Source organism: Thamnophis sirtalis, unplaced genomic scaffold, assembly GCF_051295495.1.
Source record: "Thamnophis sirtalis isolate CommonGarterSnake01/CBP01778 unplaced genomic scaffold, rThaSir2_p1.2 scaffold_4, whole genome shotgun sequence".
Taxonomy (NCBI): Eukaryota; Metazoa; Chordata; class Lepidosauria; order Squamata; family Natricidae; genus Thamnophis; species Thamnophis sirtalis.
The window spans coordinates 13,651,028-13,678,314 of NW_028261384.1; the positions used below are offsets into that span (position 1 = coordinate 13,651,028).

At 39.3% G+C, this 27,287-nt stretch overlaps 1 protein-coding gene across 1 annotated transcript in view; it reads right to left on the reverse strand.

Annotated features, from left to right (window-relative positions):
- VIPR2 (vasoactive intestinal peptide receptor 2) overlaps positions 1 to 27,287 on the reverse strand; it is a 96,714-nt gene that overhangs the window by 45,178 nt on the left and 24,249 nt on the right. The window contains exons 3-4 of the mRNA XM_087712501.1: positions 17,077 to 17,184; positions 12,583 to 12,677 (exon numbers count right to left, since the gene is read on the reverse strand). Coding sequence (XP_087568627.1) covers positions 12,583 to 12,677; positions 17,077 to 17,184 — 203 coding nt within the window. The remainder of the gene's footprint in view (positions 1 to 12,582; positions 12,678 to 17,076; positions 17,185 to 27,287) is intronic.

The following is a 27,287-nucleotide window of genomic DNA, read 5'->3' on the forward strand; positions in this document are numbered from 1 at the left end:
AGTTCTGTAGGATTAGGCTAAAGAGCCACATATATCCCATTTTCTGCTTAGAGATTAAGAAAGAATTATGCCAACAGATCCTTCCAGGAGCAAATTTAGGAATTTCACTGCAGTATATCTCTTGATGCGCTGCAGCATATCCTACGGCAGATACAGGCAGAGGTTTATCTCATGTTCCTAAAGTGGTGAAAACCCTCTTGATTTTCATAAAAAAGATACACAGGGGTCCTTACACTGACAGCAAGGCTTTAATAAGGGAGAATGTCCTTTTCCTAATATTGTTGGCATGGTGCTTAATTAGAATAGAGCTGGAAGGGACCCTGGAGATCTTCTAGTCCAACCCCCTGCTCAAGCTGGAGACCCTATACCAGTGATTCCCAACCTTTTTTTGGCCATTCCCCAACTAAGCATCTCTAAAATCCTGATGCTCCCCTGTGACATATAATTCTTACTATTCAAAAAGTGAACTCATGCGGAGGAAGCCTACAAGGTCATTAACTTGGTTTAAACAAGGTTCCAAAGAATATGGCATCCATGAAAGAGAAAAATAAAAGACAGTAGAAGTACTGAGGAACTTAAAAATAATAGTATGAAGGAATATGAAAAAACAGCAAATAAAGTTTCAAAACATATAAATAGAAAACTGAAATGCATAAATATGAAATAATTTTAATGAAAGCTTTTTCTGTAATACTTTGATCATATTAATTACTATACATATTAAAAGAAGGGTACCTAACAAATTCAAAATACAATTTGAGCTCACCTCAAGATCATATTTACAAAGCAATCCTATGCATGTCTATTCAGAAGTAAGTACCATTGTCTTCAATGGGGCTTACTCCTGGGAAAATGTTGTAGGATTGCAGCTTTAGTAGTGAGATCCTTGTGCTTGATGCCTGCTGCAGAGAGATATTATATTAAGCTCCAATTTAGTCAGCTTCATTCTCACGTCTCCTCATTCAGTGATATCCAGTCACTGTTTTAAATATTTAAGTTATTTAAATTTTAAATATTCTTGTGAATACTGATGAACTTTTGTATTGCTTGCACTACTTGTTTTATGCATAAGATTTGTGACTAAGAAAAATAAATGCAAGAAAAACTTACATTTGCAAATTATTAAAAGAAATAACTATTAAAAGAAGTAGTTAAATTTTATTTCTCTGTCTTGGTGTGCTTATCACTTTTACTGCCTCCTCAATTGGTCATCAAATGCTCTTTTAGAAAGTTCAAAAACAAGGCTTGCAGGCCACACTACTTTTCTGGTTGTGTTTCTTGCAGTATTTCTGAAAGCTTCTGTATAGGTTTCATTCATTTACCTAGAGCAACTTCTGAAATTATCTGATAACGGTTACTCCCTCATATGGAAGAGATTCTATTCAACATGCAGTTTGGAAATTCAACTTCAGCATCTCTGGAAGGCGATCGTTTGGGGGAAAGTAATGTGCAGCTAAACCCACAAATTAATTGATGATTGGATATATTTCTTAGCCGAGAATTCTTCAACTTTGACCCTGTTCTTCCAAGAATGCAGCACACTTTGTTGTGCCATGCTGACAGGGCACACTTTTCCTCCAGTTTGGCTACTGCTGAGAATATCTAATAACAAAACTTTTTTGCAAGTTGAGGAACTCCATAGCAATCGAGCAGCTTTTTTTTTTTACTGTGTTGAACTAGGGCCAATGTCTTCTCCAGCTCCATAGCTCTCTGCTGCTCCTATATATTGGCATTTAACCACTGAGCCAAGGTGGCACAGTGGTTAAATGCAGCACTGCAAGCTACTGCTAGATCAGCAGTTCAGCGGTTCAAATCCCACCGGCTCAGGGTTGACTCAGCCTTCCATCCTTCCGAGGTGGGTAAAATGAGGACCCAGATTGTTGGGGGCAATATGCTGACTCTCTGTAAACCGCTTAGAGAGGGCTGAAAGCCCTATGAAGCGGTATATAAGTCTACTGCTATTGCTATTGCTATTGCATGTGTAAGAGAGGCAAACCTGAGATGTAATGAATTGGTCTACTTATTTAATGAAATTTAAATGCCCCTGGGTCCTTCTTAATGTTGTCTAGGATTTAATTTCTTGTAGCAGGTAAAGTTCTGTAGACTAACTGAATAAACTGGTGCATGTGTTAAATCCTTTCAAAATAATGAGGCCAATTCAGCGAGAATTCAAATCTTGAATGGTAAGGAACTAGTCAGGGATGAAAGACGGAAAAAGGGAAAAGGAAACAAAACAAAATAACAATGACTTTAAACCTTCCATCCAGCAATACATGGATGCACAGAAAGAATGAAAGCAGAACAAAGGTACTCCAGCTCAGATAATTTTTCACAAAATAATTGAACTTCCTATTAGCACCCATATTTGATTGGTAGATCAAGTATACTTTTCCTTTAATTGTTTCATATCAGAAACTCTTGGAGAGATTTCTTTTCATTCACTATATCAGGGATGTCAAACTCGATTTCATTGAGGGCTACATCAGCGTTATGTTTGGCCTCAGGGGGGCAGGGTAGGTGTAACTGGGGTGGGTGTGGCCAGCTCGACATTACTCATGTCTGGGGTGCCTGTGGTGGCCCAAGCGTTCTGCCAGCAAAAACAGGCTCCCAAGCTCTATTTTCGACTGTGGCAGCCTCTTGCAACCCTCTGGCAGCTAAAACAGAGCTGTTTCTGCTGGCAGACACTTGTAGCCCTCCTGAGCTCCATTTTCGCTGGCAGAGGCACCACAAGCCGGTCCTTCACTGTTTCTAGGGTAGCTCCGAGGGCCAGACCCAGGCCCTGGGCCTTGACTTTGACACCCCTGCACCCCATAATGACCTTGTTCAGCCACTACAGCTTTCCAGGTGATCTTTCTTTCCTTACCAGGAACTAATATATTAGGCAAAAATATGTAGGGAATGGCCAATTTCTCCAGTCCTTCATTAGTCATCCAGAGGGGGCATAAGTTGATTCTGGTCATTCTTGCAAAGAACACAGTATCATAACACTCATTATAGTAATGACTCTGATGGATTAGAGGTACAAAAGTTGGCGAATATTTCTGTGAAAAACTGCTCTTTATCGTAATTTGAAATAACTGGACAATTCTCAGCTAATACTATATTTCTATTAGAAAAAAAAATACGATTCCATGTAACTCAGAAGAATTTTAAAATAAGGTTTATTGTGTTCTCTGTCTGTCTCTTCTTCTTTCCTGGCATTTGTTTAAGAATTAAAGTAAACGAGATGGTAGTAAGAACTTTGAGTATATTCATGTTTAGTCTATATTACTATTCCTAACTGCTCACAAGATATGCATTTTGCAATGCCATAATTAACTGTACCTCTCATTTAGTGCTTTTTCCACACAGAAAAGACTTCTTATTTTTGATTTGGACAACTAGAAAACTGTTTCACAGAAAAATTCTTTTAAACAACAAAATGAAAAACTTACATCACAAAATAAAAATGCACATTAGGAGAGTAAAAACAACAGGATTAACACATGCTTTCTTAATGCAATCCTCATTATATTAGTAGGGTTGTTGTTTTTTTTTTGTTTTTTGTTTGCAAAACAAAGTTTGTACTAGTATCAGATTGAAAGGTGATGGCCAGTTTGCATCATGGCCAGTTTGCATGGTGCTGTTAAAACAGTACTATATTTCAGATGACAAAAATGCAATGCAAAGTCTGCATTACTTGAAATCCTAAGTAATAAAAAGGCAAGTGTGTTTCTCGATAACCTACCTTGTAAGATTGTGTGGATAAAACTGGGCACAGATAACATGGCTTTTGGGGTTGCTTGGAAGAAGAATAGCATTAGAATGGGTGTTGGTCCTTACCTGATACGCTCATTCTCTGTGACATGGAGATAGCAGCCAGGCTGGATTGCTCTGTCCAGTAACTAAATGGACTGAGTCTATACTTATGATGTCATCGAGCCCTGGTGACTCCTCCCAGTTTAGACAAAGTAGACTGTAGACTCAAGTGAGAATTGTGAAACAAAAGGTAACTGCACAAGGCAGGTTCTCTCCTCCGCACAAAAAAAAATGTAGTTCAAAGTAATATACATTAGGGTGGGGCTAGCTGCTGTCTCCACATCACAGAGAATGAGCGTATCAGGTAAGGACCAATGCCCATTCTCCTATGATTGTGGAGACAACAGCCAGACTGGGACGTACCAAAGGATGGGCTGTCCAACAGGGTGGAAACAACAGATAAAGAAACACTAAGTTTCAAGTTTCAAGTTTATTAGAATTTGTATGCCGCCCACTCCCATAGGGACTCTGGGCGGCTCACAACAGACAAGAAACATTTAATTTTTTAAAAATAGAGATAAAAAATAAAAATACAGTATTAAAATTTATGTCACCCATTCCATCTAAATGGGGCTGGATATCAATCAACAGCCTCAGGCCTGCCGGAACAGCCAGGTCTTGACGGCTTTACGGAAGGCCGGGAGAGTGGTAAGGGTCCGGATCTCTGCAGGTAGATCGTTCCACAGGGCCGGCGCAGCAATAGAGAAGGCCCTCCCCTGGGGAGTCGCCAGCTGGCATTGTCTGGCTGACGGCACCCGGAGGAGGCCCAACCTGTGCGATCTTGTTGGTCGTTGGGAGGTAAGTGGCAGGAGGCGGTTCTCAGGTAGCTAAGGCACATGAACTTGTTGCAGCACTCTGTGGCCAAAAGCTGCATCCGCCAATGCATACTTGTCCAATTTGTAGTGGCGTATGAAAACCATGGGATACGTCCAAGTGGCTATCTGGCAAACTTCCTCCAAGGTAGCCTGTGTAGACCATGCTGCCGTAATTGCAGCACTCTGGGTAGAGTGGGCTGTAATGTTCTGCGGAACCTGAAAGAACTGAAGTTCATATGACAATTTAATACAGGCTCTGATCCACTGCCCCAGGCTCGATGCTGAAGCCTTAGTCCCCAAGGACACCTGACAAAAGAAGACAAACAGAGATTCCAAATGGCTGAGCAAGGCCGTGCGGTCAATATAGATTTTAAGGGCTCGGCGTACATCAAGGGTGCGCCATCTACGCTTCCTCTCATTACGAGGAGCTGGACAGAAATCAAGGAAGATCAATTCTTGGCCCTTGTGAAATCGGCTAATGACTTTTGGCAAGAAGGATGGATCAAGTCACAAAACAACACGGTCTGGGTGTAATATGCAGCGGTCGTGTCTCACAAGACAGGGCAGCTAGGTCTGAAATACATCTGGCCGACATTATAGCTACTAGAAATAGAGTCTTAAGTGACAGCAATTTTAATGATGTGGACCTTAACAGCTCGAATGGAGGAGAAGTGAGAGTCTCCAGCACCTGTGGCAAATCCCAAGTAGGGTATCTATGGGTGACAGGAGGTCGAAGATTTGAAGCTCCACGGAGAAATCTCAGGACCAAAGGATGCATGGAAAGGTGTTCTGTGGATGAGCTGTCTAGGAAGACAACATGGCCATCTGCCGACGTAATGTGTTTGGAGTGAGGCCCTGTTCCAGCCCTCTCTGTAAAAAGTCTAACATATGAAGAATGGAAGCCATCAAAGGATCAATAGAGAGCCTAGAGCACTAAAGAGCAAATGCTTGCCACATGGCATCATAAATACGGTTCATAGAACTCCTACGTGATGCCTAGATGGTAGCGATGACATTGAAGGAGATGTTGTCTGTTGTTAAGGCTTGCCGCTCAATCGCCATGCAGTTAATTGCAGCCCTTTCTGACTCCCTGCAGGATGGTGTAGAGGGAGTGCATCTTGAACCACCAATAAACTATGTGGTAGTTCAAAGACTTTAGATCCAGTATTGCTCTCCAGCCCCCGGAAGCCTTTGCTACCACAAAGAGATAGGAATAAAAACCCTGATCCCTCTGATGGGGAAGGACCAGCTGGATTGCCCAAATCTCTAGTAGATGTTGAATGACCTGATCCATCAGTAGCCTCTTGCGAGGGCACTGGAAAATTGGGCATGGCACAAAGTGTTCCTGGGGGATGGAGAGGAATTCCAAACGAAGGGCAAATTTGACTGTTTTGAGTACCCAATTGTCTGTTGTGGTCTCCTCCCAGTGATGGGCAAAGAACGCTAGGCGACCCCCCCCCTATTGGGATAGAGTCCAGATAGTCACTTTTGCTTTGAGAAATGGCGGCTACCTCCTCCCCGGTAAGACTTCTTTGGGAGGGAAACGCTGGGTGTTTCGATTAGACCTGTCCTGATTTGATCCCTGTCTGGGGTTGAAGGACTGACACTGTGGACAGGAGAAGGAGAATCCCCCATCCACTGGATGAAAGGGCAACCTATATAATGGAGTGGGGCGACTGTCCTGTTTTTTGTATATAGAAGGAAGGATCTTGTGCTTATCCTTGGACTCCGTGAGGTAAGTATCCAAGGGAGCTCCAAAAAGCTGAGTGCCACTGAAAGGGGAGGCTGCTAGGCACCACTTAAGCCATGGCTTAAGCCAAAGAAGGCACCTGGCCATGACCGAAGCAGCCATGGCTTTAGAAGCAAACCTGGCAGCATTTAAGGAAGCATCCGCTGAGTATTCAATGGCTGCCCTAATCTTATTCAGATCCCTGTGTGACCTGGTATCAGTGGCTGCAATACGTTCCTGAAGCTGCTCAATCCAGACTAGAGCAGCTCTGGAAAAGAATGAAGTGGCTGTGGAGGCCCGTACCAGGCACCTGCCTCATAGCCCTTGACTAATGTTTGATCTCAATTTTTCCCCTCAGGCTTGAGGACGTCTTCTGGGGCTCCAAAGACCACTGTGGGCAAAGACAGGGCAGCAACCAGCGCGTCCACTGGAGGAGTCTCGAGAAACTTGCTAAGTTCAGGAGCAACGTTGTAGAGGCATTTGTCCAAGTTGGTCGATTGGGGACCTGTCCCAGGAAAGTCCCACTGTCGTTGAACAACATTCAGAAATATCTTAGGCGACGGAATAACTTCCTTTTCCACTATGGGTTCAGAAAAAAGAGTGTTAGGGCGATTAGAGTAAGCTGGTACAGCAGTCTGAGTCTGCGTAGAAGTGGAAGAAGAAGAAGGTAAGTTAGCCACTTTTATTGCTTTGAACAGGAGGGATTTAAAGCGATCAGTTTTGAATAAACCGGCAAAAGCAGGTGCATCAGGGGGTGATACCCTCATTATCTGATAGATCCGAATCCCTGAGATTATCCTGGTCCCCAAATATAGAAGACTGAGTGCCGGTGGCAAAAGGAGGATTTTGGGGGTCTCTAGATGACCTATGCCTGTGTCCATGTGATGGCCCTGAAGATGGGCGCTGCTGGAGCTCTGCACCTATGCCTTGCTTTATGGCTTCAGAAATGATGGCAGCCATTTCTGTAGGAGAGGAAAGTGGGGCTTGGGGCACTGCTGAGGCCTGAGCAGGAAGTTGACCTGCCTGCTCAAAGGTGCGGCCCTTATTAAGAGGGAGGTCCAAAAAAAATTCCCCTGGTATATGGTTCTATTGAAGATGAGGAAGAAGACAATTCCCCTTCTGATTCATCCAGATGCTGATACCCCCCCCATAGGTGGTAACGCTGGGGGGCCAGGGGAAGCAGCCTGATCCCCCATAGCAAGAGGGAGAGGAACCTGGATTTCCTGACTAGTCTGCCTTTGGGCCCGTTGAAATTCTTTCTCCAGGGCCTTTTGCCTTCTTTCTTCTGCCTTTGTGGCAGATTTAGAGACCTTAGTGGCTGAAAGCCTTAAGAGCCTCCTTAGCTGCCTGTTTGCAGCTGCCCCTTGCCCCTGACAGTTCTGTCTCCTCCAAATCCCTATCTGGGATAGCCCCCTGTTCAGCCATGCCTGCCAGTGCACAAGTCCCAGAATTGAAAGAACTGGAACAATCTCACCGGTTTTTTTTAGAAAGTTGCAAGCAGGAATCCGAGGCATTGGACTGCTCCACAAACACTGAAGAGTCACTTTGCAGTCGAAATGGCAGCCGGTGTCTCTGGGCGCTTTTTCAAAGCCACAAGATGGCCACTGCACCTTTGCACGTTTTTGCAATCAAGAAAAAAAGCCGCTGGAGCCTTTGGCGAACTTCCTGTGGCCATTGGTTTGTTCCAATGGCGGCCGTTTCGACGCAATGTCCTCCGAAGCGCCGCAAGCCACCTGTTTTTAGTCTCTTCACTGATGCCGAACGCCTTGATTTCAGCCTCTGAGCCATAGCTCGTGAGCTGGAAGCCTGCGCCTCGCTGACTAGGAACCGACTTGCATCAGTCCAACCTAGGACAAGCTGTGAGAATTGATCTCTCTCCCTAGAATTATCTAAATTGATCTATTTTCCTTGATTGGTTTTTTTCTAAAAAAAATTCTAAACCTTTAAATTGGCTCTGAGGTTTTTCTCCCTTTTTTTCTTTTTTTCTCTGGCCCCAGATTGGGATGGGAGATTTGAACTTGCTTTCAGCTTCCTGGCCACAGTAACCCAGGAACATGTTCTTCTTACGGGCTTCAGGAACGCCCATGTGATCATTCGCCTCGAGGAAACATTCAAATCATAACATGTATGATTCCCAGTGCTTGGTGGCTGGATCATATGGAGTTGGTGGGGCATGCCTAGCCATCCTGATTTAATTTCGTCTTCAGCTATGGTTTGCTCGATGCCTCACAGGATTCTCCGGCTGGATGGCTGGAAGTACTTGCAAGATTCTGTTTGCTCTTTTTGTTTGCCTAGTTGCCTTCCAATCCCACCTTCATCACCAGTGTTAGATCAGGTAAAGGAGGCACACAAAGGCTTCAGTAACAACAGCTCTTTATTGCAAGTCAAGTAAACATCCGGCTGAGGAATGGTCGGGCAGCATCCCCTTTTAAAGGGATCTGTCAGACCTCTTGACCAATGGGATTCAACCTCTGTTACCGCCAGAACAGAAGACCTTGGTGGAAACCTCTGTCAGTCTGTCAGCAGGGGTTGGGGGGGGGGATATCTAACACTGTATACATATATATTGATAATATGAGATTTTATATAATTAGTAAGTGAAGATTATGGGGAGAATGCATAAAAGTTTGGTAACCAAATATAAAAATTTTATAAAACATGGGACTTATCTTATTAATGGTTAGACAAAGAATTTTATAAAGATGTATTATTACTGGGTGGATTTAGGATGATATAATGAAATGTCATAATATAAATTTACCTAAAATGTAGAATATCTCACATAAAATGAAGTAATTACAACTATAGTCAAATAAATGTATAATAATTGTAATAATTGTATACATATATATTAGATTAATAATACGAGATTTTATATAAAGTATAAGTGAAGATTATGGTGAGAATGTACAAAAACATTTTGTAACCAATTGACACACTGTACGGAATTGGAAGATGTTTTTATGTTTTACGTTTGTCTGTATTTGTTTGTTTAAAAATAAAAAAAATGTTTTTTTTAAAAAAGAAATGTTTAGAGTTTTAGTCCCAAATAACAGCAATGTTTGATAAATCATGAATGTCTTCTAATATGCTATATACTTGAGGATTCAAAACTATAGGTCAGCTTTCAAAAAAAAAAAATAGATGGTGATGGTGGTGGAAAACAGACGGGATCCTATCCTTCAACAGAAAACACTTTAAAACATATTTTATGTTTTAAACATCCTCTTTCTATGCTGTAATATTTTGAAAAAGCTCCCTCTCACAATTCTATGGATTCAGAGATAAACACTTCAGAAAAGATATACTATATGTGATGCTTCAATGGTGTCTTCCTTTACCTACACTTCAATTTTGAATGTAAGAAGTCAAATATTTTATTTTAGCAAATAAGAACTATATACTAAAAATAGTATTTGGCAAGATACATTTCTATAAACCAGGGAGGATATCTGGATGTATGTTCCTCAGAGTCACTGGTTGTAATGGGCAGCTCTAGAAATCAAAATAGATGAAGAATGAATGAATGAATGAATGAATGAATGAATGAATGAATGATTCACATGTCCAGAAGCAATGCCTCTACAGTTTTGATTTGCTTGCTCCATCCAGGAGTGAACATGTGAGATAGAGCAGTTTCTTTAATCCACTCATAATATAAATGTAAGATTGTATCATTTAGGCAAGCTACTGGATGAAGAAGAAATGTTAATTGAGTTATATTCTGGAAACGTAAAATAACTGAATTCTCCTACTGGATTACCAAAAAGTCTTTCTCTTATAAAAAATTTAATAAAATTCATTATAGAATAGTTGATATATCTTCTGTTTAAATATTTTCATTTCCAGCTAAATGAGGCAGCCATAACCTAACTTTGAGGATACTTTAAAAGCAGTACATAGGAAGTAATTTTCTGTTGCCCTTTGGGATATAAATAATTATAGTTAGGATCTGAAAGAAGACTGAACAAAACAGCTTGCAAGCTTTTGAGTTTCTAACACCCCTTTATCAGAAAGATATTTTAAAATCTTACCCCTTTATCAGAAAGATATATTAAAATCCTAAGAGATTAAAGAAGAATTATGCAAGAAAAAATGGTATTTAACCCTGATTGCACCAATATGGTATTTCACCTTGTTTGCCTTAAGAGAACTCCTATAGTGGTTTGTTTATTTCTAAAAATTAGTTTATGGTAGTAGTTTAAAAATAGAAGCACCCAGCTTGAGGGTTCTTATATTTCTACACGGATTCCATAGGCATTCTAATAGAATAAAAATTCTTTGTTCCCAAGAAAAAGACCAAAAGCAAGGTGAGATACAGACACTATCCTAAGGGATTGGAGGAGATTATCTTCCCCAGCTTTCCTTCTAATAAACAGATCTTGGTTCTTGGCCCTGGCTACCAAGACAGCCATTTTGTAAACAAGCAAAAATGTCATTTCCTTGGTAATAATATTCTGACATGTTGTCAAGATTCCCCGTTGCACCATTTGCCCTTCAACATTTGAATTTCTTTTTGCTCTGTTCATTCTGTAATGGTATGTGGGAAGGATATTGGGGACAGGAGGAAATGCCATAGGCTAGATTGGTCTGATAAACAAAATTTGAGTCTGGAGGCATACAGTATGGCAAAATAAAACATCTCAGAAGGAGCCCTCCCTAGTTTTCAAGAGCAAAAGTGAGGGCCGAAGAGATTGCAAGATTCTGTTAATGTACCCTTGCAGTAAAGATAGGATTGGTATTCATTGTCGTGCTCATTATCTCGACTACCTCAAAGGCCTCACAATGGCTAATAATTGTCAGATCTGCTGTTTGAGCTTTGGACTGGGGCCATAACATGTGTTAGTAGGAGGTATTCCAGCCATATGGAATGACAAAGACCATCTGGAGGAATGATCTCATTCCACTTCCATGAGAACTTAAAACTGTTTAGCCTTCTAAAAATTCCTTAATTTACAAAGTTCATGAAACAATCAATTAAAAAAAATCCTTCTGAACAAGTCTGCAGGCAGCCGCCATATTTATACAAGACACGCACACACGACATACGTTCACACATGGGCAGCCCTGACACATCTTGATGAGAAAAACCAGAAATAAGCTTATTATAGCTGTCAAAACTCACAAGAGAAAGCATGCAGATATTATTATTTTTTTTGCCAGAATGTCACTTTCTCAAAGATTTATTAAACAAAAGAGTTACAGGTACAAACCACATATAATCTGAAATGTTCACAAAAGACACATCTCCTGGATGGGCTGTGGAAACTTTTTTTTTTTTTGAAGCTGTTCTCATCATTTCAAAGAACGTGATTACAAGCTGAAGTGGTAAAAATATAATGAGAAATGATTTCCTGCAGCTGTGTTTCTCAGCCTTACAACTCTTGAAGTTGTTTGAACTTCAATTTCCAGAATTCCCCAGTCAGCATGGCAGACTGGAGAATTCTGGGAGTTGAAGTCCACACATTTTCAAGTGGTCAACATTGTGAAGCACTGCCCTGCAGTTTCAAAAGGAGAGATAGAGAAAAGACACCACTTCTATAGAATAAAAAAAAAAAATACCGCAATCCTATGTTAACTACCATAAAGCTAAGATACTTCGGAAGCGAAGGAATTACAACCCAAACCTGGTGCCCTAACCTGCAAAGCTTCACTTCTCTAGGGAGGCAAAGACCGTGACCCGTCAAAAGCGCGGAGGACAAAATCGCGCTTGCCGAAAGCGCGCATGTGACGTCATCACAGCGCGACGAAAAAAATTAAAAATTGAAATAAAATTAAAATTAAAGCAAGCCGATTCACATAAAGGTAAGGGTTAGGTTAAGGGTTAGGGTTAGGTTAAGGGTTAGGGTCAGGTTTAGAGCATTAGCGTTAGGTTTAGCGTTAGGTTAAGGGTTAGCATTAGGTTTTTCGTTACGTTAACGGTTAGGTTTAGGGTTAGATTTAGGGTTAGGTTAAGGGTTAGGTTTAGGGTTAGGTTTGGGGGGGTTAGGGGAAGGTTTTAGCTTTATTTTTACATTTTTCGATCACAGCGCGATGTTTTCGTCGCGCTGTGATGACGTCAAATGCGCGCTTTCGTCGAGCGCGATTTTGTCCTCCGCGATTTTGTGGTGGAACCGGCAAAGACAAGACAAAACATCTCACTAAAGAAGCTAATGTTTGTATTTGTTTTCTGTCATACAAATACCAGATCTTACAAAAATGAAGATGTTTCTTCAGTATTTTTCAACAAGTTTTTCTTACCGGGTTGTCTTCAATATCTTCGAATCCACAAGCAACGAAAAAATGTGGAAATATCTCTGACCATCCTGTACTTGTACAGTTTTTGCTGATATTTCCTAAGAAAATGAACAGAGGAGAACTGCAATATATTTTATGAACATCAGATATTCCCCCCACCCAAAAAAGTCTAACTTTAAATTTATTTGTTAGATCTTCTACTTTTATTAAATTATTTAATAGCACTTAGCAATAGCACTTAGACTTATCTACCCTTCACAGTGCTTTACAGCCTTCTCTAAGCATTTTACACAGCCAGCATATTGCCACCAACAATCTGGGTCCATCATACTCTTTTCTAACCTTAGGGATTCCAGATAAATTGAGACTACAACTCAAAGAACTCCTAACTATCATGGACAATTAGCACAACTCTGATTGTGCTAATTGATAATGTGTTGTATTTCCTAGTGTTTTTCCTATTGGAATAAAAACACTTTGGGAAAGCTGATCTGCTTTGTATTCGAATATATCATACAAAGTTTAATATCTCATTTATTGTCCTAAAAGAGTATAGGGTTTCTGATAGATTTGCGTGTCATCTAGAGCCTTTACAGACGTTCCCAGTGAATCGTGATTTTAATTTGAGATACAGAATTAAGAAATATTTAAGGCTATGAACAATATTTAATTCAACAAATATCTAATCAAAATTAAATTAAATCTCTATTCCACCTGTTACTTTTTTTTGGAGTGCAAATATCACAAACAGTTAAAATCTGGTCTTTGGTCCAAGTAAATTACAGTTACTCTGTTCAGAAAAATATATAAAGAGCAGTAAATATATAAATGTCTAGCAACAGTTAGTTGGGTGGATTAAAGTTTCTCCCACATAATCAACATGTCATAAGATTCAGCAAGAAAAAAAAAGTAGACTAAAAAGCCAAGCTAGGTAATCAAAGCTTCAACCCATAACTCACCAGACAAGACAATGTCAGAATCCACGAAATCTGCCCAACTGTCAGATTTGGATGTAAAACAGCTGGCCACAGGAGAGAACAAGATATTGAGACTAGAAATAAGCCATTTTGGGGGAAAATAGAAAGCTTTATATAAAAATGTTTCTTTGCACTCATCAGAACTAAGGCTCACAATGGATAAAGGCTTTCAACAAAAGTAAAAAAAATTACAAAAAAAAATTCTTCCAACATGTTAAAAACAAGAAAAAGGTCAAGGAAACAATTGGTCAATTGCCGGGAGAAAGTGGCAAGAAGGTGAAAAGCAATATGGAGAAAGCAGAACTACTTAACTCATTTTTTGTATCTGTCTTTACACAAAGGGAAAAAAACAGTCCAACCTATCAAAAACAGCAACACAAAAAACAGATTAGGAATACAAGTTTAAATAGGAAGAAAATGGGAAGGGAACACCTGTCAGATGAGTTCAAATTACTAGGACCAGATGGATTACACCCTAAAGTTCTGAAGGAACTGGCAGGCAATATCTCAAAACCACTGAATTTTATCTTTCAAAGATCCTGGAGCACTGGGGAACTGGCAGAAGACTGGAAAAGAGCTGATGTAGTTCCCTTCTTCAAGATAGGGGAAAAAGTAGATCCAGGAAACTATAAAGCTATCAACCTGACCTCAATACCAGGAAAGATTCTGGAAAAGATAATGGGGCAATGAATCAGAGAACACCTAGAAGCAAAGTAATAACCAAAAGCCAACATGGATTTGTCAAAACAGATCACGCCAGATTAATCTTATTGCATTCTTTGACAAAGAGACAAAATTAGTGGACCAGAGGAATACTGTTGATATAATTTACTTGGACTTCAGTAAGACATTTGATAAAGTAGACCATAACCTACTACTAGATAAAATAGAAAAATGTGAATTAGACAGCACAACCACCAGATGGACTCGTAATTGGCTGACCAACCGCACTCAACGTGTAGTCCTCAATGGAACTGCATCTATATGAAGGGAAGTATGCAGTGGAATACCTCAAGGCTCTGTTTTAGGCCCAGTACTCTTCAATATCTTCATCAATGACTTGGACGAGGGGATAGATGGGGAACTCATTGAATTTGTAGATGACACCAAGCTGGCAGGAATAACCAATACTCCAGAAGATAGGCTTAAGATACAGAAGGATCTTGACAAACTTGAATATTGGGCGCTATCTAATGAAATTCAATGGTGAAAAAAGTAAGATTTTACATTTAGGCAAGAAAAACAAAATGCACAGGTACAGTATATGTGATACCTTGCTCAATAGTAACAACTGTGAGAGGGATCTTGGAGTCCTAGTGGAAATCCTTTTAAATATGAGCCAGCAGTGTGCAGCAGCTGCCAAAAAAGCCAACAGAGTTCTAGGCTGCATAAACAGAGGGATAGAATCAAGATCACGTGATGTGTTAATATCACTTTATAATGCCTTGATAAGGCCATACTTGGAATACCGCATTCAGTTTTGGTCGCCACAATATAAAAAAGATGTGGAGACTCTAGAAAGACTGAAGAGAAGAGCAACAATGATTAGGGGATTGGAGGCTAAAACATATGAAAAACGGTTGCAGAAACTGGATATGTCTAGTTTAATGAAAAGAAGAACTAGGGGAGACTTGATAGCAGTGTTCTGATATCTCAGGGGCTGCCCCAAAGAAGAGGGAGTCAAACTATTCTCCAAAGCCCCTGAGGGTAGAACAAGAAGCAAGGGGTGGAAACTAATCATGGAAAGAAGCAACTTAGAACTAAGGACAAATTTCTTGACAGAACAATTAATCAGTGGAACAACTTGCCTCCAGAAGTTATGAATGTTCTAACACTGGAAGTTTTTAAGAAGATGTTGGATAACCATTTGTCTGAAGTGGTATAGAGTTTCCTGCCTAAGCAGGGGATTGGACTAGACCCCCAAGGTCCCTTCCAACTCTAAAAAACTGTATGCATATAATCGAGTTTTGATGTAAGTTGATTTGGAAACAAAAATGATTCCCAAATGGATCATCCAGTAGGTTTTTCTTTGCAATCTCACATTCCTCAATTCTCAGTCCTTTGATATTACATTATTTATCACACCCATGCAAACTCTTTCTTGCTTGTCATGAGAGGGTCTGGTTTATTGCACACACTGATTTTGATTCCCTCTTCATTTTCTGAGGATGTGTCTGTTATTAAGGATATGACAACTGTTCAAGGAAACTCGGTGACCAGAAAAATTTGTTTAACATTTAAAGATCATTTGGCAGACATATGTAGCTTTAGATACAACTAATCTGAGGCTATAAATGTGCCGGATGGGAAAATAATTTAAATTAAATTGTCTCTATAAAAGCCTCTCATTACTGAACACCATTATTTAAAGTGATTTTGAATGACCTGTGACAGGAGTATCAAAGGCTTCAGTTCCTGTGACAGATTACTAGTCAGAAATGAATGCATGTCTAACACACAAGAATGGTAAAAATTCATTTTTTAAAAGACTCATCCAAACCTGGAAGAAGGACTAAAGTTGAGGAAGAGACTTTTGGACAATCCTATGTGTCAGCCTAATCTACTTGTCTCCTCCATTGATTAGAGGTGTTCCTGAAGATGACTTAATAAATTCCAATCCAATGGTCCAGATGTGGGTTGCAAATCCCGGCGCTACCGGTTCCCTCATGCTCGTGCGCGACACTTCTGCGTCTGGGCGGAGCCTCCCGCTGCCGCCACTACCGGTTCGCGTGATACAGGCTGAACCGGGAACAACCCACCTCTGCAATGGTCCTCAACAAAGCTAGACTGATAATCTATGCCCACCTCAAATACTGATCAGTCTTCTGCTCTTCCTCTTGCTCTTCATGACAGGGAGGGCAAACTTTATTGTCTGGCCCCATATGGGAGTGGGGGTTTATCGTGCCTGCCTTTTCCATTTAGGGCAGTGTTAACCCTGGCAACTTCCAAATATATGGACTTCAACTCCCAGAGTCCCCTAGCCAGCCATGTTGGCAAATATATCATCCATTCCTACATTAAAGAAATGGTGGGGTGGCTGATACAGGGACAAAAAGGAAGCACAGATCTGATCCCAAAATAAGGGCTTGTTAGAAGGCCTCTTTGTGATTCTTTTGAAACATGCAAAAAAATGAATTTGACTTTCAAATACTCTGCTAGACTTCCCCTACTTCCTATCTTCATAATAAAAAAACTTATCATAAACCAACAAATGATCAGAGAAAAGAATTTTCTTTCATTAAACTTCAAGGCCATAAAATACTTTCCATTATGCTTAACTTTGTTCAAGACTACTTTCTTGATATAGTCAATATCTGAAGTTGCAACAATAGAGGTGCCAGGCACTTGCTGAGATGGTGGTTGCAACTGTCTTAACACACATCTTAAGAGGCACGTGTGAGATACATTTTCCTTTCAATCTGCATGCCACCTAATGAAATAACCATTCTTTCTAACATTTAAAACACAGAGAAACCAAAGATACATGTCTGTCCAAATTATAGAAAGACATTTCAAATACCTTGTTTGTTGAAAAACTTGCTGAAGATTTTCGGACAAGGGACTGTTACAGTTTCTCCAATTTCTGCAGAACGCCAGCAGGTAATGTTATCCCAGACCCCAACACATCCTGGAAAAATATAAAACATCCAACTTGCTGAGCAAATTAATGTTTCCAGAAGAAACAACAATACCAGCAAATCTCCAATATGAAAAGTGGTGCCGCCAGTTGCCTAGTGTCCAAAATGCAATGGCGTGATTGTGCCAAGGTGTATGTATGTTTATGAGAACAGGTTGTAAGTAGTTTTTTTAAAAAATCCATCTAACTTCGGAAGATCATTAAAGCCCCGATTGTAAGTCAAGGGCCACTTTGGCTTGGAGGCTTTGTTGAAATTCTACCTGAGACAGAAAGAATGGCATCAACAATAATGTAGGGATGGGTCAGTGTGTCACTTAGTGTTAGAGCGTAAATAACACATGAAACGTGTTATGTGATAGAGCGTAAATAATACTAAAATAGAAGTTTATGAGTAATGGGTCAAGAGTTCTACTCTATTAAACTTTCAGTGCGATGGGAATAAGATCAGCAAGGATTCCACTGGTAGTGTATTTAAGATGCATGTAAATATTTTCTTGGACCAATATGATTTGCCCAAGTAGCAGGAAGTCGAAGGAAAATGCCTCCCTAATCTTTCTGTTAGAATTGCATCAAACACTAACTTCAGGTCAATGGTACAGAATGATACAGTGAGCAGAGGTTGAATAGAACCAATAAGTTTACCTAGTTGGGAAATGAAATACGTGCAAGAGACAACGAAGCTCAGAAAGCACCAAAGATCAAATTTCCGAATTGAGCCGCCAATATAATCTTTTATTGATATTATACTTGTACTTGTACTTGACGCCTCTTCACCCATCGTGGATATAGGCAACTTCCATGGAAATTTGACGCCACTGTTTTCGGTCCTGTGCTAGGGTAGCAATGTTTGCACATTGAGGCAACCGATATTGTTTAGCCCTAAAAAGGGTTGATTGGAATGGATACGGCGATCCATGGAAGCTGTTTCGGCTGGATATACCCAAGGGGGCGCCAGTCCCAAGGGTCGACAGAGCCCGATTGGTGGGAACGGGGGGCACCACGTGAAGGCCGGGTTGTCGTTTGATAGCTGAGAGGCTTTGCAATAAGCGTTGCAATGTAGTTGCAATTGATATTATATGTGGGTGTCAAATGCTTCACACAGCTCATCCTAGCATTGATGATGTTATGTAGTCGATTACTGAAATGTCTGCAAGAAAGCAACCCAGCTCAGAGAGCACGGGGATCCCACGGAGGTTAAATGTCTAGATCTAAAACTGAATCTGAATCAGACAAGATAAATCTGTTTCTTTGCTATTAAAAAGAGGCAGGCACGGGCTAGATCAAATCAATGTTTCACAACATGGATGACTCCAAGTGATGTGGACTTCAACCCTCTGAATTATTAAACATTGGCACCATGATGGCTTGAGAAGTTATGGGAGCTGAAGTTTTCACATCTGGAAGTTGCAGGGTTGGGAAATACGTACTTAGTCCAAAAGATGAAATAAAAGTAGATATTCAGTGTTGGCAAGCAAAAGATAAATGACCATGCCTGAAGACAAGAAAGTAAGTTTTATTTGCAACCTATTATAATTTATATTACACTAGAAAAGAATAAAACAGAAAGTTATTGACTTTGTCATTCACCAAAAAGCAATGTTATGCATGATTATGTAGTAAGAAACGCTAAGATGTTGGTCAGCATTATTATTATTTTCCAACCTGTATAGTAACACTAATATTCTTTATTAGGTTTACTTAATTGTATGAAATGGTGATACTTGTGACATTAATAGATGCCATTTTTATATTTAAGCCCAACAAGTAGAATTATTTACTAAAGAAAGTAGAAATACTCTGTTAAACCAGCACAGAAAGAATTGCTTCAAATAAATGGATTGCATTTCAAAGGAAGAAAAACTATTATGAAAGATAAATGATGGGCTGGAAACCATCATTTATTACAAATTACTAAAAAAAAGTTACTAGTTAACCATACTTTGAGGTGGACTCTTAATAATGAGAATGATTTGAACTTAATATCAATGAATGATTAGTTAAAATATATTTATACAGCTGCTCTCCTGTCAGAGAAAAGTAATTTTTCAAACCAGCTATTTATATATCAATGGGGAGCCAGCTTTTAATGACAGTCATATGTAAATCTTGTGTGTCAAGCTACTTTCAAAATACTTCCTATCTTTATAAGGGCTGGCCATGCAAATGAAGAGGAATCCAACTAAAATGAAGCTTGGTAGCAGATGTTTATCTCCCCAACAATATCTACAGATTACGAGTCCTTTCTTTTAATACATTTCTCTTTGTTTGATCTCTTAACTCCATGGATTTATAATGTTTGCTGTCTAAACGTTAACTGATTCCTTTTAATGGAAAGCACTTTATGGTAAACCATGATTCTGCTGTGAAACCTATTATGCTATGAACTCAGAACCTTTCTTAGTCATACATTTGATTTTCTTTTATTAAGTAGCTTTACTGATTTCCAACATTTCAGTCATAGATGAGATATGAAGGAATAAAAGTTATAATTTTGAAAATCATTTACTACAACTATTGGCCATACTGGGGAAGCATAGTTTAACATCTCCTAAGTTATAGGAAAAGCAAAATAGCCCTCATCTTTAAAAGGTCAGACTTTTTTTTTTTTAAAGATCTACATTATGTTCAATAACTTCTGGAGAAAACCCTCCAAAATATGAATAGGTGAATTTTGGTTTCTTAGCCTACCACATACCAATAAGCATTTATACATCCATTTGATTTCCACTATCACAAACTCATTATCCTGAGCTGCTAACAATATTGGGAAAAAAGGCATGACAACCTAAAATATAAAAAGACAATACTTAAAGTCAAGTAGAAATAACCCTAGGAATAACAAATCTGCATAATCAACATTATGGGGTTCAAAATCATTTCCTGACCCACACCTCATGTCTTCCGAACCTTACAAAAATTGGGGCCAATTTAATATCTGGGGGAATATTTGAAGTGATGGGCACCATGACAGAAAAGGCCAGTGGTACTCCTTAACAGGTGGGACCTGGACTGTCTTTCTTCTGCAGAACTAATGGGATAGGGGTGGGCATAATTAGGGAATGGAAGTCCCCCAATCCCATGCCATAAAAGTCTTTATAACTTATAACGAACCATTTTAACTCACCCAGAAGTAAACTGGCAACGAATGCAGCTGGAGAGCAAGAAGTGTATTATATTCTGTACATCTGTAGCTTCCAGATCCTACAGGGCAACCCCATGTAACGTGTATTGTAGTAGTCCGCTGAGAAGGTGACTAAAGCAGGAGCAACCATGAATAAATTGTGGTTGTTGTGGTTTAGGAAAGGACACCACTGGCACACAGTACATAGCTGTGCAACAGTCCTCCTGGCCAGGGCTACCACCTGTTCCTTGAACAGGAATTGACAGTGCAGGGAGACCCCGTGGATTTCACACTGATTCAGTATGAGCAATTAAACTGCTTTGCAAGCAAAAAGACCCAATTTTGTCCTGTCATTAAAAGTGCATTTAACAGCTGATATTAGAAAATGATCAAATTATTGTTTCCCATGTGGAATACGTCTGTACATCAAGCTCTTCTAGAAGCACAAGAGCAGCTTTGCTTATGGCTAATTGGACACGTTTGCAGGTTTCTGAAGTAAGTCCTTCGTAGCAACCACAAAACTTTTTTGAATGTCTGTGTTCCATTATTTAACTTAATATCTAATCATTAATTTATTTGATAGAGGAAATGTACAGCAGAAGCCTTTGTAGCAATATGCATGGAAAGCTTGACTAGTATGGTTTTACATCTGCACCACAAATTAAATGAAATCAAAACTTGTTTTGCTCTCAGTTCTCTGGAAGGCAGTAAGCCGGGGGTAGGCAATTAACGTTTCCAAGGGGCCACATGAGAAATCGGGACTTTTGTGGAGGGCTCCCACTATAGTCCCCTATTGCTGCCCATTACATTCTAAGAGCCTCCCGACCTCTCCTGAATGCTGCCCCACCTCCAGCCAATGTCAAGGATCAGACAGGGACATCTGGAGGTTGGATGTTGTCCATGGTTGAGTAGGTTGACCTCTAATTAAATATTCAGCTTCAAATTTTCATCAGCTGTGAAATTCCCAAATTCTACAACGCCTCTATGTCAAGCAGTTACTACAGGAAACTCTTGATTCACGACCACAATCGAGCCCAACATTTTTGTTGCTAAGTAAGGCAACTGTTAAGTGAGTTTGACTTTCTAACCTGTTTACCACAGTTGTTAAGTGAATCACTGCAGTTGTTAGGTGACTTATGCAGTCATTAAGTGAATCTGGCTTCTCCCACTGATTTCGCTTGTTGGAAGCTGGCTGGGAAGGTTACAAACGGGGATCACATGACCCTTGGACAATACATCTGTCATAAATACACATAGCAATAGCAATAGCAGTTAGACTTATATACCGCTTCATAGGGCTTTCAGCCCTCTCTAAGCGGTTTACAGAGTCAGCATATTGCCCCCAACAACAATCCGGGTCCTCATTTTACCCACCTTGGAAGGATGGAAGGCTGAGTCAACCCTGAGCCGGTGAGATTTGAACAGCCGAACTGCAGAACTGCAGTCAGCTGAAGTAGCCTGCAGTGCTGCATTTAACCACTGCGCCACCTCACCACCTCGGCTCCACATCAGTTGCCAAGGGCCCTCGTTTGATTCATTTGGCCATAGGTTGTTGCAATGGTCGTAAAGGAGAAAACCAATCATAAGTCACTTTTTTCATTGCTGTTGTAAAGTCAAACAATAACTAAACAAATTGAGTTGAGGATTATCTCTATTTCTTATGATAATTTAGGTTACAGTGTTCGCATAAGAATAAAATAATGGGGACAAGAATGTTTATGACTTGAGCTTCTAGAGGAAATGCAGGATAGAAATACAATAGCAAGCTTCCTGGTGTGCCATAAACTCACTGGAAAAAGGGACTCTAAATTCTGCTATTCATTGATGACCTTTGGGGTTTTTTGGGGGGGAGGAGTTGCTTGTATAAAGTTGTTTCCTTTACATTTTAATGTAAATTGACAATTTGCATTTGCCCAAATAAAAGTGTGAACCATCACACAATTATTTTGGGGGTTTACAAATTTTTCAATGCCTTAGGGCAGGGGTGTCAATCTCGATTTCACTGATGGCCGCATCAGGGTTGTGTTTGAGCTTGGGGTGGGCATGGCCAGCTCGACATTACTCGTGTCAAGGGGTGCTTTGGGCAGCCCAAGAGGTCTGCCAATGAAAACGGGCTTCCGAGCTCCAAAAGCAGTTCTCCTAAGCTCCATTTTCATTGACAGAGGTACCGCAGGCCAGTCCTCCCTGTTTCCAGGGCAGCTCCCCCTCTCCGGCCAGATCTAAGCACCCTGCAGGCCGGATCAGGTCCCCGAGCCTTGAGTTTGACACCCCTGCCTTAGGGAACATTTAAAATCTTAATCCCCATTCTAGACATACTGAAGATACTGAATATGCAATTCGGAGTGTATAAAATTGCATCCAACATGTATGCATTAAGAAAATGTCAGCATTAAAATGCATTTTGGTTTTTGAATGTTAAGAACAAAACAAAACTTACCATTGATGTCTAAATGTGATGAAATAAGAATTATCTTGAAAATATACAAATGTTACAAAATTACAAAATTAACCAATTCTAACTTTTCAGAGGAAACTACTTTCTGCTTTATTCTCTCGTGTCTTTTTACTCTGAAATAAAATTCTTCAGTTGATATGAAGCAAGATCCTATATAAATAAGAAAACATCTTCAGAATATTTAAACATACAGTATTGGCCTTGTTGCGTTTGCTGACTGCCTGAGAATATTTACACACATTATAAGTGACTTTCTCATAATTCTCAGAAGAGGTCATAAATGTCTGCAATCATATTTTTAATATAGGTTTTATTGAAGGTTTTACAAAGAAGATAAAAACTAACACAAACCAACGAAGAATAAAAGAAGCAAGGAAATGGGGAAGGGAAATCCAGAAAGAAAGAATAAAAAGAAAAGAAAGCTTCCTGTTTCCTTTGCAGCAAATATAAGCAGTTACAAAATTACTTCTTATTCTATGATTATTTTTTAAAACTTTTTTATATTATTCAGTTTTTGTTATTTTCTCTTAATAATTAAAACCAGAAATAATAAATGCATTTTTCTGTTTCATTCTACAAGGGTTACTGTCTATGATTTTCATTTACAAAATTTAAATAGTTACTGCATGCCTTGGGATTCTTATTATTTATTTAATAAGGATACAAGTATTTTCTTTGCCCTGCTGAGAAAATGATTTGAACCTGCTACTTGTGGATGCTTATGTACCAGAAATGTCTGGCATAATCATAGCTGAAATAGCTGGGAATTGTGTAATGCACTGTGTATAGTCTATGGAAAAAGGAAAAATTGGTCTTTCCTACAATCTACAGATATTCTGACTTGAAAGAAAACTGCAGCCTTATATTATGCAGATTAAATTTGTTTTCATCTAAAAAAAAAGAGGAGTGTTTAAAAAAAGGAACAGAAATTACAGGGCAGTCTTTTGCCATTCACTGCCAGCTGCTCTCTATGATCTCTGCAAGTATAATAGAAGGATCCAAGGATCTTTTCATTATTGTCAATATTTAGTGTTTGATAATGACAACATAAGAACCAGTGAATTCTAGCTTGGATCTTGAAGACTGAAGCTCAGGTCTCAGAGACCTGAGAAATTAGAGAAATCATGCTTCAGGATCAGTTTCCTATTTGAAGAACCATAATGATTCTGATTAGAGTTGTCGTAATATTTGGCAAAGGGATTATTATTTTAAATCCCCCATTCCAGATATTAAAATACACTGGGATACTGTGGAAAAAGCCAAATTGTAGAGTACTATTGCAGCAGGTTAGTTTCTCCTCAAAACAATCAAACTCTGTGGTACTATACACACATACTGCGGTTTTAGTATGGTTCAAATCAGCTATCTTTCTATACATAGCTTGAAAGAATAGGAATGTCCATATTTTCATAAACTTCCATTCACTCACTTCATCTTTAAGCTATGAATCTCCAAGTCTTCTTTTTACTCACACAGCAAATTCCAACAGCAAGATGTGTCTCCCCCCTCCCCCCCAGTTAGTATTTTTACTTTGCTCTATCCTGCCATGAGAGGATTCAGGCCACAAACAGTGGTGTCCCAGTTGATTTTAGGCATGCAAAAATCCAAAAGAGATGATAATTCTATTCTTAGTACTTTGGTAGTTACACCCAGATAAGCAGAGGTTAACACCAGGCAAACAATCAAGCAGAAAGCAATGTCCTAATCAAGAATTAACAAAGAGAAGAACACACCCCATCAACCCTGGCTGACTTGATAATGTTACCTAGTCAGGTAATGAAATGTCTGCAAGCAAACAACCAAACTCAGAAAGGACGCCACAATTCTATTTTTGAAACTGTACATATACATACAAGTTCTTGTGTGTTTGGGTAAAAATCTAACAACACTAGATTTTTGTCTAATTATGTTGATCTTTTAAAAAAAGTATTGGCTCTAACAGATGTGTAACTCATACAAGTAGTAAAGAAAAGGAGAATGAATAATGTATTTTGTTCCATTGTTCTGTCGTTGTGTTTGCAAAGGGTGACGATTTATATTTCCACTTTGCTTGGGGAAAATACCTGAAAGATGTTGTTGAGAAAAGTGGTTTTCTTCACATTTACATTGTCGGGAACTGGACAATGGGCAACAGTCAGCAGAAACTCAGAAACAAGGAATTAGGACCAAGAATCTCTCAAGAATATATGGATCTAGAAACATAAGGGGTGCCAAAGCTTATTATGTGTGTAAAGCATTGCCAATACAAGAGAGGATTCCTTCCTATTCAAGAGCAACTAGTGAGAAGCCAGAATTAGTAAAATTTTTGCTGATCCAGAAGGGAGATTTCAGGAGGAGGCTAAGATCGGGGAGACCACCACTTGAGATAGGAGTCAGAGTTTTTGACAGACTTGTGAAAGCATCTTCCCCTTCTGCCATTTCTGGATTTTCCTGAACTCCCAATATAATCAAGACTCCAAAACTGACTCTAGCTGATTAACAGACATAACTTATTTCATTAGTCTCTTTTGATATTGCAGGAGTGAGAGTGAGGTGTCTCTGGGCTTCAAGGTTGCCATGTATCCAGATTCTCTGAATGCAATTGTGTCCTACATCCAGTCACAGCTCACCAGAGCCTTTAGCTTCTGAATTTGTTTTTCATCCCAATATTAAACTCTTACATGAATATACTTTCTAAGTAGCTAATTAGGACCTTTGCATGGTTTTTACCTTAAATCTTAACATAATATCTGCATTTCATGACAAAATGCACCACCTCCACAATATACACTAATATCTTCATCCAAAATGTTAAGTATCAAAGGGAATCAAATATGTAACATCTCCAAGAAATATAACATAGCAAGTGAAATTATACCAATTACCCAGACTGTGCGTTCAAATCCTGCCTTACCATCCCTCCCTCCCCATCTCTTTCCCCAGCCCACCCCACCTCTCAGCAATAGCAATAGCACTTAAGACTTATATACTGCTTCACAGTGCTTTTTACAGTCTTCTCTAAGCAGTTTGCAGGGTCGGCCTCTTGCCCCCAACAACCTGGGTCCTCATTTTACCCACCTCGGAAGGATGGAAGGCTGAGTCAACCTTGAGCCTGGTGAGATTCGACCTGCCAAATTGCAGGCAGCCGGCAGTCAGCAGAAGTAGCCTGCAGTACTGCATTCTAACCCCTGTGCCACTGCGACTCAGGATTGTTTTTGTGGGGGAAATTGGAGGAGGAAGGTATGTTGGATATATCTGGTTGCCTTGAGTTGTTTGTAAAAATGATAAAGGTGGGATGCAACTAAATTTAAAAAAAACCTTCCTATGCTTCTTACTGTAACATCTAATGACATATACAATATCAGTTAGATCAAAGTTAAAGAAGATTGCAAAAGGTAAGGTCTGTGTGCAGATTCCCAGAAAGTGGCGAAGAAGTGGTAAAAGGAAATATTATATGTACCCATTTAACCGTGTATCTTTACTTACATAAACTTTGATTACACTATTTGACCCATTGATTTGGGGAGAGAAAATTATCTTAAATTTACCAGGTCATAATGATCCATGAAACATGAAATAGGAAGGAAATAAATCAGGATGGGAGAAAAATGAAAAGGTAACTGATTGAGAATCTATTTCAGCTACACAAAATGAATAGCTCTTTTGCTATTACATGTACTTAATTCAGATAAACGTAATAAGCAGTTAAGCCGTAATTCAGAAAATGCTTCATGGATTTGATGGTGTGAATATAGCTAAACTAACCTTGTCATCTTTTAACAACATTTGTGTTTCAATATAGTGAAAGATACTTTTTTTCTTTAGAGAATGATTTAAAGATAAATATGGTATATTTAAGACTCCAAGAGAAATATATCCCAAAGGAGGAACTACATGAATTTCTTTGAGTACATGCTTTAGCTAAAAACCACATAAGACCTTGGTAAAGAATGAAGTACAGTTCGTTCTTTCATGATCAGTAATACATTTGTTTATATATTTCTGGAGGGAAGCATATTAAAGCACTAGAAAAAAAAACTTCCCTTAAAACAAAATGACAGAATCATGTTTTCTGTACACAAATATAAATGTGTATGAAATCCAGAGCAGCATTTAAATAACCTATAAACGAAGTGATATATATTTTGAAACTTAATGACATTTTAAAACTCCGGACTGCCTTTCTCTATTGAAATGTTATTAAAGTTCAAACCTGGATTTTCTAAAATTAAGAGCCACATTAAGCATTTGGTGTTTACAGAAATGTAATAAACAGGAGCAAATTGGAATTGACGATGTCTTCAAATTATTCACTAAGTTTAAAATACTTTTGTTTTAAGTGAGTTCTCAGCAAGTACACCAGAATCTCAAAGATTAGGGGGAAAGGCTAATAATATTAAAAGCAAGTAACGACTTGCTCAGTTTTGCAGTGAACAGAATCAGCCTCTATTCTTAGCTCATTTAAAAACCAATCCTTATTGAACTCTTTGTCTTCCAGATATGAAGCTTAGCAATGGGTGAACATTTTGGTCTCACAGT